This window comes from Podarcis erhardii, assembly GCF_964252035.2.
Source record: "Podarcis erhardii genome assembly, chromosome: 8".
Classification (NCBI taxonomy): domain Eukaryota; kingdom Metazoa; phylum Chordata; class Lepidosauria; order Squamata; family Lacertidae; genus Podarcis; species Podarcis erhardii.
The window spans coordinates 16,733,470-16,749,611 of record NC_138499.1 but is presented as its reverse complement, the minus strand read 5'-3'; the positions used below and the strand labels follow the sequence as shown (position 1 = coordinate 16,749,611).

The window sequence follows — 16,142 nt, the reverse complement described above, 5'->3', positions numbered from 1 at the left end:
TGGACACCATTATCCTCATGTGAGAACATTTGTCATAGGTCAAAATGCCACCATATATATTCTTTTTCTGATTGCTGTGTCTCCAACACAGAACACCATTTTTGAACGGAGGTTGTTTGCAGGCACATGGATGAGAGCCAAATTATTCTATCTCCATATATCTGCATAGAAAACAGCCCTTGATTTACTCCTAGGTAAGCAAGTGTAGCATCACAGCTCAAGTGACCCAAGGGGGTTTCACTCCTCCCTCTCAAAAGCATCCCTCGGACCACCTGATCCCCCTAATCGCTCTGCTAATCTTCCTCCAATCTCTTACAAGAATTGTTTTAGTATTCATACCGTGGGCACACCAAGAGTTTTACTTAATTTGCTACCACAAAGGCTAAGAGAATCTGACAATTAATAAGAGTTAGAAACAGGTTTTCTTACACTCATAATGAGTCTCGTGTCTTTCATTATGATCCACATGCTTATATTAATTTTCAGCGACTATTTGCCATATCAGATGCTATCAGGCTCCTTATTGTTCTTCTTCTGAATACAGGATTTTGATGGCCACCATCTCCCTGCCCCACTCAGGCCATTCCCAAAGTAGTAAACTGAAAATGAAAATGCATTATTCCCCTTTTAAGGGGAATCCAAATAAATGGCACCACCCAAAACAAATCCTATAATTATATTTTCCTACTTGGCTTAGGCAAATTGATATTATTATTATTATTATTATTATTATTATTATTATTAAAGAAAATACCTCACCCACCAGCACCCGTATAACACTGTATGGCAAATCAAAGACACAAAGAAAGAGCATCGCATATGGGCTGCCTCTGTGGAAAGAAAGCAAAGCATTTTTTGCCTTCTGAAGTGCAAAATCCCTGCTGCAAAACCCAGAACTGTTCTCCCCTTCATCTTCAAATAATGAGTTTGATTTGGAGAGGCAGGCTCCGATTTGGCACCTGCAAAAGATATCGGGTGCAATTTCGGATGGCGCACTTTGCAACAGCTAAACATCAAATTCCTCGGCTGCACCTGTAAATCAGGTACTGTTATCAAATGTGGCTGCAGTTTATCTGTGGGTGCAAAAAAAAATGTTTAAAAAAGCCAAAAGCCAAAGAGAAGCCTTTCTCTGGGTGGGGGGTGGGAGCTGAGGCCTCCAGGTGCACTTATTGCATCTTTCTGAATGCCTGATTGCCCAGGTAAGGTCATTTGTATTCCAAGTGAGAGGACAACATATGTTATTGAGTTTTGTCAGAATCATAGAATTGTAGAAGTGGAAGGGCCCACGGGGATTGTCTAGTCCAGGGGTCAGCAAACTTTTTCAGCAGGGGGCCGGTCCACTGTCCCTCAGACCTTGCGGGGGGCCGGACTATATTTTGGGGAAAAATAATAATGAACGAATTCCTATGCCCCACAAATAACCCAGAGATGCATTTTAAATAAAAACACACATTCTACTCATCTAAAAACACGCTGATTCCCGGACCGTCCATAGGCCGGATTTAGAAGGCGATTGGGCCAGATCCAGCCCCTGGACCTTAGTTTGCCTACCCATGGTCCAGTCCAACCTCCTGCAATGCAGGAATCTTCTGCCCAACAAGGGGCTCGAACCCATGAACCTAAGATTAAGAGTCTCATGCTCTACCAACTGAGCCATCTCAGTCCGCTAAAGAGAGGCTGCTGTGACCTCCTTGGCCTCTTCTCCACGCTTAGCATCAGGACAATAGCATTCACTTAGACCAGGCATAGGCAAACTCGGCCCTCCAGATGTTTTGGAACTACAATTCCCATCATCCCTGACCAATGGTCCTGTTAGCTAGGGATGATGGGAGTTGTAGTCCCAAACACATCTGGAGGGTCATGTTTGCCTGTGCCTGGCTTAGACCTACACAGCTTCAACAAGGTTGGGGTATCATCTGTCTCCATCAAGCAAAAGCTTGCCTTGATTTATGTGCCCAATTCCACTTTACAGTACTGGAATTCAGGTTTCCTTGGCGCTGAATCTGGGATATTTGGTGCCCCACATTTTTTTTAAAGAGATGGCAGAGAATAATTGTAACACACTCCACACCGACCTTCTTAGAAGTCACAAGCATGTTGCTTTAAATTACATGGAATGGAGATAAGCAAATCTATACCCCCACATGGACAGAACACGTTCCAAGCTCCATTTCTGCAGCGGAAAGTATTTGTGTTTACTTTGAAGCCTCCCCTAATTTCCAGTAAGATTTACTGCTTAACAAGCATATTTACGCAGGCAGCAGCAAATCCACTTGCTAAGGGCCCGTTCCCCTGGTTTTGATAAGATTAGAAGAAATGCAAGATCCCCTGTAAGTTTCTTATCTCCGCAAGTTTTGCAGGACAGGCAAAGCCTTCTCTCACTCACACCAAAGTTTGGAGGAAGCAAATCTCTTTCCTGTTTCTAACCTTTTGCAGCACCCCAGAGCAAGTGATATCAAATCCTTCGTCTCCCCTAAAGCTCCAAGACACAGGGACCGGTTGATGGGGAGAGCAAAACTACAGGCTGGTTTGTAAGCCGAGACAATATTTGTAGACCTCTGCTGTTTAGGATTGCAGCCCAAGAATGAGAGCTGCAATCTGATGCACGCTTACCTGTGTAAAGCAACTTATTTACAGGTAAACATGAATGGGCTTGCAATGAACATCTGCATGCAACGGACCATCAGGCTCAGCCACCTACCAAAATAAAAAGTCTCCTGATCTAAAACGTGCGCAATATTTCTGAATGACTTTAGATTGTATCTCAAACAAAAGGAAACAAAAATAGAACGTGGGCCATTGATCTGTGTCCACATTCCAATGACCAACTGCAATTTAATGGGAGGAGCTGGGAGAGGAAACTGAAGACTCATTCTAAGCAGAGCAAGTTATGCAGCGGCAAGAGGGAAGGTTATCAGCGGCAGACATCAATGCTCGACACATACACATTCCAGGAACTCAAATGGGTTTTTAATTGGGTGCAAGCATACAATGGGAACCTGCATATGATCGCGGTTTATAGTGAACTCTGTGTCAAAAGGCACAAATCCAAGCATATAATTATAACCCGTTACAATTATGTAGGGGAAATGGGAAAAAAAGAAAAAGATACAATCCAATCTGGAAGCTTGCTCAATTGACATTCTTAACACACTCAATACTTTTGTTTCATAGCCAGCTAATCAACCAAATCAGGGCTAATTCGGTTCCATTCAATTGCACAGAAAGTATGAGACAAACAAATAAACAAACAGGAAATTTGCTTACGGAAGAGTTTTTAAGCCGTTATGTGTTACCGATACTGTTCAAAAGGACAGAGGGGCGGGGTGAGGGGGAATAAGAGAGAAAAGGAAACTTGTTTGAACAAGCGAATTCAGCCCTGCATAGATTATTATTAGCTGCCTTACAAGGATGATTTTATCAGTCGCGCACGGCAATTCCTCTTATCAGCTTAGAGGGGAAAGTGGTCTTTGCAACAGACTCGGCCAGACCAACGGGGTTCAAAGAACAAGAAACAAGAATAGGGAAGGACTGCTGCAAAATCTCTTTTTTATAGAGATTTTGAGCAGAGGCTGGATGGCCCACTTACGGGGAATGCTATTGTAGTGGACTTCCTGCTATCATAAGAGGACTCAACTGGATTGCCTGTGAGGTCCTTTCAAACTCTAATAACTTCTATGACACCTGAGGTAGGACTTTTAAAAAAGGTGCATGCTGATACATCACCTGAGGCTTTTACGGCACTGCAGAAGCTGACAAGATCAATCTCATGCACACACACACACACACACACACACACAGAGGAATTTTAGGTATCAACAAGAGTAGGTGTGTGCAAAGCATCATCTTCCTATCAAGAAAGAACATTTATTGCTTGTTTATTTATTAGATTTATATACAGGCCTTTATCCAAAGATCCCAGGGCGGTGTACAACAATAACATATCTTTAAAGGTAAAGGTAAAGGGACCCCTGACCATTAGGTCCAATCGTGACAGACTCTGGGGTTGCGGCGCTCATCTCGCTTTATTGGCCGAGGGAGCCAGCGTACAGCTTCCGGGTCATGTGGCCAGCATGACTAAGCCGCTTCTGGCGAAGCAGAGCAGCGCACCAGAGCAGCGCACGGAAACGCCATTTACCTTCCTTACCTATTTATCTACTTGCACTTTGCAGGAGCAGGGACCGAGCAACGGGAGCCATGTTGAACAATATGAGCTTTGAGCCGCCTGGCCCCCAAATGACAACTAGACATTCCTTTTTGGAAACTGTACACTGTGGCGCGGACACACACATTTAACAGGCCATAGATTAATTAATGGCCAAAGGCCTGGGCAAAGAGGATTTACCGTATTTTTCGCTCTATAAGACGCACTTTTTCCCCTCCAAAAATTAAGGGGAAATGTGTGTGCGTCTTATGGAGCGAATGCAGGCTCCATGGCTTCAGCGAAAGCAACGCAAAGCCTCCGGAACGCTCCCACTACGCTCCGGAGGCTTTGCGTTGCTTTCGCTGAAGCCTGGAGAGCGGGAGGGGTCAGTGCACACCGATCCCTCTTGCTCTCCTGGCTTCGCTTTGCTGGAGAGGTGCTGCGTAGCTTTCCCTCCCTGCGCAGCGCCCCTTCAGTGAAGCAGGAGGAGAAATGGAAGGGGCTCAATTCCTCCTGCCGCTTCACTGAAGGGGCGCTGAGCAGAGAGGGAGAGGTTTTTTTTCGTGTTCTCCCCTTCTAAAACTAGGTGCGTCTTATGGTCGGGGGGGCGTCCTATAGAGCGAAAAATATGGTATTTATTTTTGCCAGACACCTAAAGACATGCAATGATGGCGCAACCAAAGAAAATGCAACAATTTTTTAAAGTATTACACGCTAGTCCCAGATGAAAGGTGCTTTCAAGGATGAGCACTGTGAGTCAGAGCCTAATCTCTAAAGTTCTTCCCAATTTCACGGCAAACTATAGAAGGCGTGGCATTTAGAATAATTCTTGTGACACAGCAGGCCTTCTGCTGCTGAACTCCCATTGCGACCTCCACAGCTTCAACAAGTACAGTGGTACCTCGCAAGATGAAATTAATTCGTTCTGCGAGTTTTTTCGTCTTGCGATTTTTTCGTCTTGCGAAGCACGGATTTTGGAAAAGCTTCAAAAATCACCAAAGTCTTCAAAAACCTCTAAAAAGGCTACCACACTGCGTGCTATGAGTTGCTCCTCGAAGTCAATTCGCAACTGCACCCCCTGAATGCACGGTTTTAAGAAAAAGGAAACAAACTTGCAAGACAAAGGAAACAAACTTGCAAGACGTTTTCGTCTTGCGAAGCAAGCCCATAGGGAAATTCATCTTGCAAAGCAACTCAAAAAACGAAAAACTCTTTCGTCTTGCGAGTTTTTCGTCTTACGAGGTACCACTGTAATAATAATAATAATTTATTATTTATACCCCGCCCATCTGGCTGGGCTTCCTCAGCCACTCTGGGCGGCTTCCAACAAAATATTAAAATACCGTAATACATCAATACAAGCAGCAGAGAGGGATTGCTACAACAGAAAAATAAGAGCAACTTTGGTCTCTAAAAAGATTGCCTGAACATCAGAGTTATAAAGCAAGCGAGATGCAATGAGGGGAGGTGAACTGGAGTTAAGACGTGATATAATTAAATATCCAAAATGCCTGCTCCGTATGCTATCCCTGGTTTATTTTACAACCATTTTAAAATGCATTTTTGAAGGAGGAAGGAAAGAAAGGGGCATCTTCACCTGTTCAAAAGAAAAATGGGAGGGGGCAGCTTGCTACAAGCATATTTATGCTCAATGTGGTTCCCCCCCCCCCTGAATCGTATTATCCACAGCCAGGTAGAGCCTTTTATTGGATCAAGGTCTCTTTGCAAAACAGGAATTTCTTCCCGTGTATTTCTCTGCCTCTCTCTCTCTGCGCACGAAACATGTCAAATCTTGCTCGGCCAGCCACGTCCTCTGCCTTGAATTCCTCCATCAAGAGAAGCCTGCTTTCATGACTCCACACTGGAATTCCTACTCACTCTGCTTTGAACCGTAAGGTCTACTGGACATTATGGGAAATGGCAAGGCTTAATAAAGAACAATTTGCTGGAGAACTGAGAAGAGAGAACGGCACCCAGGAATAGCAGCGACAAAGAGGCACATTGATATCAGGACCTTACAAAACTATGTTTTACATAGACACAGGCTCCTCCTATGTTCCTATGCAAATTTGCAAGAGGCAACCAAGTTCCTCATCAGATAAAGATCCATGAAACCCTATACCTAGCACACTCCTCAGTTGGTGCAAAGAAATATTTTACCTACAATTTTAGTAGAAATGTGCTCATAGCAGGTTAGGCGGTTTTCCCAGCTATCACAATATTATTTGTTCCGACCGGCAGTAGGATCCCTCCAGTCTTTCCTGTCACCTGGACCTTTTGGCTGGAAGCCAAGGGACTGAACCCAAGACCCTCTCTGCACACAGAGACACACAATACTACAGAGCTGATGTGTTAAAGTCAACTAACATAGAAAGATGCAAATCTAGCAAAGATGCCCACTGTCAGAAGATGAGGGGGTGTGATTTCAACCAATTCCCCCTTTCCCCTGAAATCCACTCACCTCCTATACCTGCTAGGAATGCGGGTGGCGCTGTGGGTTAAACCACAGAGCCTAGGACTTGTTGATCAAAAGGTCGGCGGTTTGAATCCCCGTGACGGGGTGAGCTCCCGTTGCTTGGTCCCTGCTCCTATCTACCTAGCAGTTCGAAAGCACGTCAGAGTGCAAGTAGATAAATAGGTACCGCTCCATTGGGAAGGTAAACGGTGTTTCCGTGCGCTGCTCTGGTTCGCCAGAAGCAGCTTAGTCATGCTGGCCACATGACCCGGAAGCTGTACGCCGGCACCCTCGGCCAATAAAGCAAGATGAGCGCCGCAAGCCCAGAGTCGGTCACGACTGGACCTAATGGTCAGGGGTACCTTTACCTTTACCTATCCCTGCCATAGACCCTCAAGTCTCTGGAACTGATTTGGCGGGGCATTAGGAACTGCAGGTGGCAAAAAAAGGGAATTGGAAGAATTGCTTCAACTCCGCTAAATCACAATGCCCTTCTATGATTGCAAAGTACCATCTGGTTCCCCCCTACCCCCAGTTAGCCTGGAAGGATAACTTTATTTTTTTTAGAGAGAGAATGTTTTTTTCTTTTCCCTAAGACATTATGCATTCATAGACAAGCAACACATAACTTAAGGTTATGCTCATTAATCCTTGTGATGTGAAGTAATCTACAGCTGATGCAACTGATAGCTCCTGCATTGCCACACAGAGAAACAGTTACGGGCTATGGACAAAACATACATACACGCAGACAATAAATAGTCTGTTTAGCAATACCGAAAATGCTGCTTTAACTACATAGATAAACATGCAGCTATTAATCACTTATTATTACAGAGACGGCTGCCTACCTACCTGCACTGACAACTCCTTGGGTATTCCTGGTAAAGCTGCTAAGCAGATAATGAACAGAGAAAACCCTCAGGAAGTCAGATTTCAGCTCGCCGTCAAACACCCATCCATTAAGTTAAGTAAATGCTTGATGCTATTTATCTTAAAACAGCGCATTGGCTCAAAATAGACTTGCCGGCCCAATTCATAAGTGGCAAGGAAGACGCCAGTTCTCTGCAGCTGAATCCCATGCAGTTGAAGGCAACAAATGAGTCAAAGGGTACCTGGACACAAGTGTTGCTCCACCTTCAACGTGCAAGCGAATGATCCTGGTGCAAGGAATTCCCACGTGAAAACAATTCAGCCTAAACATTAGCAACACTCTTCCGCCATCAGTCTGGTCTCAGGAACACTGGGTCCTTTTTAACTTGCTCTGCCTCACCTGCAGAAAACTCCTGGGTCACTATTATAATCAGTAATTGCTCTAGGGATGCCAACAGAATGTTAGCAAAAAGGGGAAGATTTTTGCATTTACACATTAACACCGCATGACCTCAACCTAAAGGACAGTACCTACATCACTTTCCTTCCACAATTAAAGACCTTTTGAGCTCTCCATCTGCAAGCTCTAAACCTGCCACCTTGGAAACAGCACAATTTTCTCCGGATGAAGGCAAAGCCAAAACCTTTTGCTATAAGAATTAAAGATTTCTGTTTTGCTACTCACTGTTATGAATATATGGTTTTAGTGATTAACCGCATCAAACTAGGATCCAGAACAAAGTGTTGTTTGATGCTTTCATTATTGCGTCTTATAACATATCTAATAAACATTATATTATAATATTTAGTCAGCCAAAGCAGCTGCACCCATTGATTTCAGCTGCCATGCCGAAGAACTGACGACCCTTCATTGCTTTTTGATTTGCCGATTAAAAACCTGACCCCTCAATTACTCCTGTTTTCTGACATTTTGCCATTCGAAAGAGGATCCTCATCGCCAAACCATTTCCTCGCCAGCAATCACTTCCACTCAGTGGGGGCATCCAAGAATAAACAAGGCAACTATGGGGCGCAGCGCTCATCAGGCTGAGGGAGCCGATGTTTGTCTACAGACAGCCTTCCGGGTCATGAGGCCAGCAGAACTAAACCGCATCTGGCGCAACTGGACACCGTGACGGAAACCAGAGCGCACAGAAACGCCTTTTATCTTCCTGCCGCAGCAGGACCCATTTATCTCCTTGCGCTGGTGTGCTTTCAAACTGCTAGGTTGGCAGAAGCTGGGACAGAGCAACGGGAGCTCACCACCGTCGCAAGATGAGTGTCACACCCCATAGTCGCCTTTGGCTGGACTTAACCGTCCAGGGGTGCTTTATCTTTTTTATATTATCAAGAATAAGCATTTTTGAGTTTTGCAGAATCAGTTCCACAGGTGCCATGAGAAGTTGCATGTTCACACAATCGTGAAATACCTAGTGTACAGGAGAAAGAAGACATGCACCACTAATATGCACACATACGGAGTAATACACAATCTTTCTCTTTTAAACAGAGTGGACAGTCCACCTTGCAGCTTCATGGACCATTGGCATAGGAAATTGGGCTCAGTGGACATGTGCCAAGGACTCTGCATCTTCCAGACCCAATTCCTTCCCCTCCCAGTTCAAAAAGCAGCGGACCATTTGCTTCTCTTCAGCCTAAAAAAAAATTAAAAAGCAAGACGCAACACCTAGGCCCATATTAGAAAGCACACTACCCAAGCATTTATATGATTCAGAATTAATGGCACTAAAAACAAACCTAAAGAAGCGATACAGAGGCATATGTATTAACATAATGTATATTAGATGCATACGCACAGAGAGTGCAAGTCGCTCCTTAAATCCCGTTTGCGAGTATTCTAATCAAGATAATGCAATTCATTTTAGTCGGCATCAGCTTTATCTGCTGAGATGCATAACTTTGATGAAAATTAATTAGTTCAGTGCTGCAGATGGATTTCTTAATAGAACTTGGGAAGACTGAGCCAAAACATGTCAAACACTCACTAAGCATATTGCAAAAATGTTGGGGACTTATTAGGACAGATTTGGGGGTGGCAGAAGAGACATGGGGAAAAAGTGGGGTGCTGGACAGTTCTCTGGGCAGAATTTAACGGCCATCAACTTTTACACTTAGGTTTTTCCTCCAATTTGCTAGTCAAACAGATTTTGCAAAAGATTATAATTTATAGCCCGATCCTTTCCAGGTTTATTAAAAACAAACAAAAAACAATTACCTGCACAGAGTCCAATTTCAGTGGGGTTTAACCCCAAGGAGACACAATCAAGATTGCAGACTTAGGGTACAAGTCTACTCCAATTACCTGGGAAGAAGGCCTATGGAACGTAATGGGGATTTCCTTCTGAGTAAACCAGGTGCAGAGGATTGTGCATTGAAGTCACAATCCTGCGCACACTTACCTGAGAGTTAAGAAACATTTAATCCCAGGGGGCTTGCGTCAGAGTAGACATGCCCAGGATTGCCATCTCACTCTGCTAACACAAGACAATAGCCCTTTTTTAAGAAGGGAAAAGGAGAAGTGAATCTAATTGTGAAGTTTACACTTGCTTTCCCTTGTTCAGCCACTCAGTGTCTGCCTTGCCAGGATCAATATTGCCAGGCCAACAGGTCACCTGCAGAGTACCTGCAGTCCTGTCCATCACAGAAAACAAGGAAAGGTAAATTCCTCTGCAAATTCAATATCAAACACAAGGTGAAACTAGGAGGCACAGGAACAGTGGCCTCACCCAACTGCGTTGAGGCAAGGTAGCCCATTCCTCAGTTGGAGAATGGTGCGTCTTCAACAGCACAAGCCAAAAGGAACTAAGAATTGCTGGACTGGATGCCCAAATCATTTAGCACTCTACTCACAACAGCAAGATTTGTGTGGAATCTTAGGGCAGATGTAATGGCTCTCGTGTTGAATAGCTCAGTTAGTAAGAGCAAGAGACTCTTAATCTCAGGGCTCTGGGTTTGAGCCCCACATGGGGCAAAATATTCCTGAATAGCAGTGATGACCCTCAAAAATCCAAGCTCCGCAATTCTACGATCTCTGGCCCCTGGTATACATTGCCTCTGCCCACAGAGGTTCCAAGCAGCTGTTTGCAAGCCCTAAGAAACCAGCCATGAAGAGGCTAATGCACCAGGAATTTATGCTTATGTGTTCTTTCCAAAAAGCTCTCAACATTTAGATCAAGGGATAGGAGGACAGATGTTTCTGGACTCCGAATCCTAACACCCCCAGGCGACATGGCCAATGGCCTTGGGAGTTGTGGTCCAAGAACATCTGTAGGGTCAGAGGCTCCTAGTCTCCAGCCGAAATCGAAGGCAAGGCTAGGATTTTTTTGAGGCAGTTTTGGGAAAGTCTTTGGAACTGTCACATTCTCTCTCGGAAGCAAGCCGCCTCTTTCTCCCCCTCAAGGTAAAGAGAGTTAACAGAGGACAATCTCCTACAACTATCACATGTATGAGAATAGATATAATGTGCTTATAAAGAGATACCGCCAGGATTCTGAAAGTCATGCTTCCCCCAGGATGTGGCCTTGTCAGATTTCATAAACTATATGTGCAGAGCCAAGCATGGACGCGACTTGAATAGTGGGGGGAGCGAGAGACAGGGAAGAGACAGGGTTCTGCACAGTAATGGCAAAATTCGATAAATCCACACTGAATCTGTGCCTTGGAGTGATTTCTTGGGGTGCCAACAGATGCTCACACAGGTGCCGCCTTTCCAAAGTAAACATTATTTATGGCATTTTGCAAAAGTAATCACAGCCACCTTTTCTAAAAGACCGCGAGTCAACATCCCTAGGCTGCCTTTAAAAAAAGCCACAGAGGACCCTGCTCTACCTCAGACAAAGCTGGGCATTTTTTGGTGCCTAAAATGAGGAAATGGAACCCTTGCATCTTCTCCCAGGGGAAAATGACAGCACAAAGTCCTGCACTGACCTTCCCGGTTGCTGGGACTTGTGGCATTCCTTAGTCAAGGGACCGAGACCTCCAAGAGCCAACCCTTTTAAGCAGAGTGTGCTTTTAAACATAAATGAACCAAGGGGAGCTTAACACCAAACCCAAACAGGTAGACTTAAAGGAATGGAAGTGTTAGACTAAGCTCAGCTGGCAACATCAGAGTGGTAGATCATATTCCAAACAAAGAAATTCCTGAAAGCCTACAGGCATTTAAACCTCATTCTCTCCATCGCTCACCTCCTTCAAGAGACCTATTTACTTGTGCCTGCACACTCACCCAAATATGCAAGGAAGAAGATCTTGAGTTATGCGCGAGCTGCAAAGGTTTGCAAATACGTGGGCATCACCAGGATGATATTCCCATGACCTCTAAATGCACATTATGCACACAGCCAACAGAATTGGCCCTCGTGGAGGAATCAGGTGCACTGCCAGTACAGATGTTCCTTATTTGGCTGCTCTTGCAGGAGCCAGTAATGTTCATTCTTCTAGTCCTAATCAAGCTTTCAAACTTTTCCATTTATGACTTACAAATTGACAACGGTTGCAGTCTTCCAACTTGTATCGCTGATTTTACGAGTCTCCCTAACCATCCCTGACACAACCTGATTTTGGACCAACGTCTAAATAAAAGGAGTATGCCTCCACATTTGTTTCTCACATGGAAATCAAGCTGCTTTTACTTAGGGATCTCAGCTCTGCAAGCACAAACGTGGTCAGCATTTAAAGTTAACTAATGAGTTTCGAACAGGCTCATTATCACTACAACCCTACAGTGGCCATTTCTGTTGTCTTAACAGCATCTTCATGCAAAAAGTTACACTCACAACTTGCAAGTTATACTGGAGAAGAGAGACACTAGGAATAGGAGCTTGGATGCAGAAGTAGCTCAGTTTACACCTGCTATTATTGACGCACCTGGGTAAGTGTATGAACTGCAATGAGTCTCTTTTTAGGTCTGGAGAAAGGGTTCTGTACAACTCAAAAGCTTGTAAATCTACTCTACTACTTGATGAACCAACAGAAGGTACCACCCATATTACTTTGCAATTTATATTTCTTATCTAGATTGGTATTCATCCCATGGAGTTAAACGTATCAAAAGTAGGGGGGTGGGGAGACATGGAACACAAAAACCACAGGAAACGAACCACAGGAAACATTTACACCGCTGGAAACAGCTGTCAACATGGAAATATGCAAAAGGTTTTGGAGCTGGACACACCTCAACGTTCCCTGGTTTCACAGCTGTTTTGTGCAAGAAAAATAAAGGTGAAGGCTGAGCATCCATCCAGCACATAAATTAACCGAATCAGTTCTGCAGCTGCATAACAAACTCATAGCCATCTAAATAAATGTTCACGCCCACGCGTTTTAGCAAGTCATCAGATTTCTCTGAACTTTGTTCTAGGCATTATCCATCAAGGTTAAAAAGAAAATCGACACCACACAGAAAGAAGCCTTTTGTGCGAGCAGAACTATAAGGGAGCTAAGCTACAATGAACTTTGTTCGATTTCTACCCAGGATGGGTCACAGCTGACTAGGACACCACAGGTCACTCCACCTTCAGCTGCAGCTGAACCAAGGAAGCTTACAAGATGAAGCTGTGACCTGGCACACTTTTACCTCAAGAAGAAGCCCAAAAAAACCAGGAAAATGCCCCTTGAACACTTCTTATACATTCAGAAGCCAACCCCGGAGAATTCAGCAATATGTACGATGATGCAATCTTATGCATGCTTACTCTGCAATAAAACCAACGTTTTTTAGCGGGGCTAAAAGCGCACACAGGATCGCAATCTCCCAAGTGTGCATAGGCTTTCATCCTGATTTCCAATGGGGTGCAATTCTCAAGTCATTTAAATGCCTCCACCCAACTCAAGGGGGGCAAATAAACCTGGTAGGCCCACACCTCCTATTTCACACTTTAAAAGACTTCCATTTATCCTGCTTGTAGTTTTTAACTTGTTTCCAATCGGGGGAATTCTGTAGAAGAAGCAGGCCCGAACAGTGGCACTTTAAAGGGGTTTGCAGAGAGCCATTAAGCGGCCACCTTTTAACGCACAGAGAAGAAGAGAGACAGCAAGAGCGGCCACTTACTTTTCATATTCCGCGTTGTCCCTATCGCACCGTGAGTCCTTGTGCTTCTGCCAGTCTTTGCCGTGCTTGCAGGTGGTCAAGAGGACAACATCCTCCCCATTATGGACATGATATAAGGCATTCCTGGTGTCGGACCCTATCCCAGTCAGGTACCTTTTCCCCTTGAACACCAACATGTACTTCCTGAGAGGAGGGATGGTGTTAAACCTCAGGAAGCCCTTCTCCCCTCCTGTCCTTGGGTGATCCTTAGAAAAGAGCGGGATAGAGACGTCAAACTTCGGGCGGAAGTTTTCCGTGCTGATGCTGGCTTTGGCTAGCATGGCCTGGCCAATGTCGAAGCCCACGTCCTCAGTGTAGTCGGGCCACGTGCCGGAATATAAATTAAAAACTAAGTGGTTCCTACCATTGTTCCACAAGTGGAGGTTCTGGACCTTGGACCGCAGGTTGTGCACATACTGGGGGGACAGCTGGTCCCTGTCTAAGGTATCCAGGCTGAGGACAAACAGGCAAGCTTGGCTGGGGTCGGAAGTATAAAACCGGGAGCCTTCGATGGCGGCGAGGATGTTTTGGTAACTCTCGGCGATCTTCTCCCCTTTCTGCTGAGGGTAGACGTACACCTTGAAGCCGTTCTTTTTGCAGAGGGCGAAGTCGAAGCAGGACTCCATGCGGCACTTCTTGCCCTTGTAGACGCTGGCGTTGGCGTCGCGCTTCTGCCGAGGGGAAGTGTGCATGTTGTACTCCTCGTTCTCCAGCTGCTCCCAAGGGACGAAGGGGCGCAGGGCGTCCGGGAATCGGGGCCAGTAGTGCTCGGGGCCGCCGCTGTGCTGCAAGCCATTCCTGCTACTGTGAGCCTCGCGTCTGCTTTGGCTCCTGGATGCTCTGAACTGCAAGCCTCCCAAGTAGAACAGCAGGACGACGAAAGTGCCAGCTGAGAGCAGGATGAAGTAGCGTTTTTTGGCCTGCATGTGTCCTATCTGGGTCGAGAGGATTGTAAATAAACACAAAGATCGCCCAAGTTTGCCAGTCGACACTTTCAGCTTGAGTCCGCCATCTTCCCGCCTGCAAAGACTTTAAACTCTCTTCTCCCACCTCCTCTTTATTCCTTTCCCAAAGCCTCGGACTGATGCAGCGCATGTGGGCGATTTCTTTAACTTTCTCCCCTCCGGTCTTTCATCTTTGGCTCGCACAATAGAGATTGGGGAGGGAGGGGGGAAGGGAGAGAGAGAGAGAGAGAAGGGAAAGGGAGAGAGAAGGGGGAAGACAGAGAGGAGAAGAAGGAGAAGGAGAGAGGGACTGAGAGAAGCAGGGGCAGGCAGAGAATAATCACGCCCAGCCCGGCTTTGGAGGGGAGGAAAGGAGGGAGCGTGGGGCTAGGAATTCTCATGCAAGGAGGAGAGAGGAAGAAGGCACCCGCTCCGGGAAAATGAAACCACCCAGCCCAGGTCCCCCTTTTCGCCCTCAAATCGGCTGTTACAAGATTGAGAAATTTGTCCCGCCCTCTCGCTCTCTCTTCCTCCCTCTCACACACACACAGGGAGCCGGTGTTTGCGGATGATCAAGGTGCAAGAGCCGCAGCAGCAACTTCAACTCACACACAACATTCCTCGGATGTCTTTTCCTAACACACAAAATAGGAAGGGGAGCGCTGGGGGAGGGGGGCGCTGGAAGAGAGAGAGAGAGAGAGGTGAGAGACAGACGGACGCACGGACACACCAACACACCCCGAGCCGCCCGGCTTTCTCCGAGCAAGTCGGTATATCACCAGCAGCCTGTGCAAGCAGCCGGCTCCGGTTCGCGGCGTAGCACCATCCGAGGCTCACATCTTCCAGCCCGAGCGCCGTAACCTGACGAATCCCTGCATTTCTCTCGCCGTCTTTCCTTGCAGCGGCTCCGCGGGGAGGAGGAGAAGGGAGGAGAGGGAAGTCTCTCTTCCAGGCTGCTCGGCGATCTCCCCCAACCAGAGAAAAGACCCGCCGCCGCCGCCTCTGCTGCTGCTGCTGCTGCTGCTGCTGTTTCTTCTTCTTCTCCTCCTTCTCCTCCTCCTTCCTTTGCCTTCGCGGCCGCCTCCTCCTCCTCCTCCTCCTCCTCCTAGCCCCCGCCCCTCTCAACCATTCATTTCAGCGAGCGGCGATGGCACAGGAGCGCGCGCCCCCCCTCCGGGAGGGAAAGGGGCTGGCTGGCTGGCTGGGAGGGAGGGAGGGAGGCTGACCGCCGCCTCCCCCGCCTCTCCGAACGTTGCCGACCGCGGAGTTCCGACCGTCGAACGTTACCCGGTTCTGAATGTTACACTTGCAACATTCCATTCCCCGACACCACGGCGCTGACCTCATCCATCCACGCAGCCCGCTCGCCGATTGGCTGGGCGTCACGTCCGGAGGGGGAGGTGCTTCCGCTGCACCCATTCATAACCCCCCTCGAGCCGGAGGATACAGCTTTGCGGTAGACCCAATGGCCGTGGAAGCTTCTCTTCCTCCTCCCCCCCCCCCTTCTATACCCACCCCTCTCGGAAGGTGCGTGCCCGGTGGCTTTCTTGCTTGGTGGGTGCGTGGGGTGATTTGCTCGAGGGGATACCGGCTGCAAGAGGAAACGGCCTGCCCTCC

At 46.6% G+C, this 16,142-nt stretch overlaps 1 protein-coding gene across 1 annotated transcript in view; it reads right to left on the bottom strand.

The window, feature by feature from the left end:
• The window catches only part of EXT1 (exostosin glycosyltransferase 1), a 272,968-nt gene extending 257,122 nt beyond the window's left edge, over positions 1-15,846 (bottom strand). The window contains exon 1 of the mRNA XM_081874224.1: positions 13,543-15,846. Coding sequence (XP_081730350.1) covers positions 13,543-14,507 — 965 coding nt within the window. The 5' untranslated portion in view covers positions 14,508-15,846. The remainder of the gene's footprint in view (positions 1-13,542) is intronic.
• Positions 15,847-16,142: the final 296 nt, after the last annotated feature.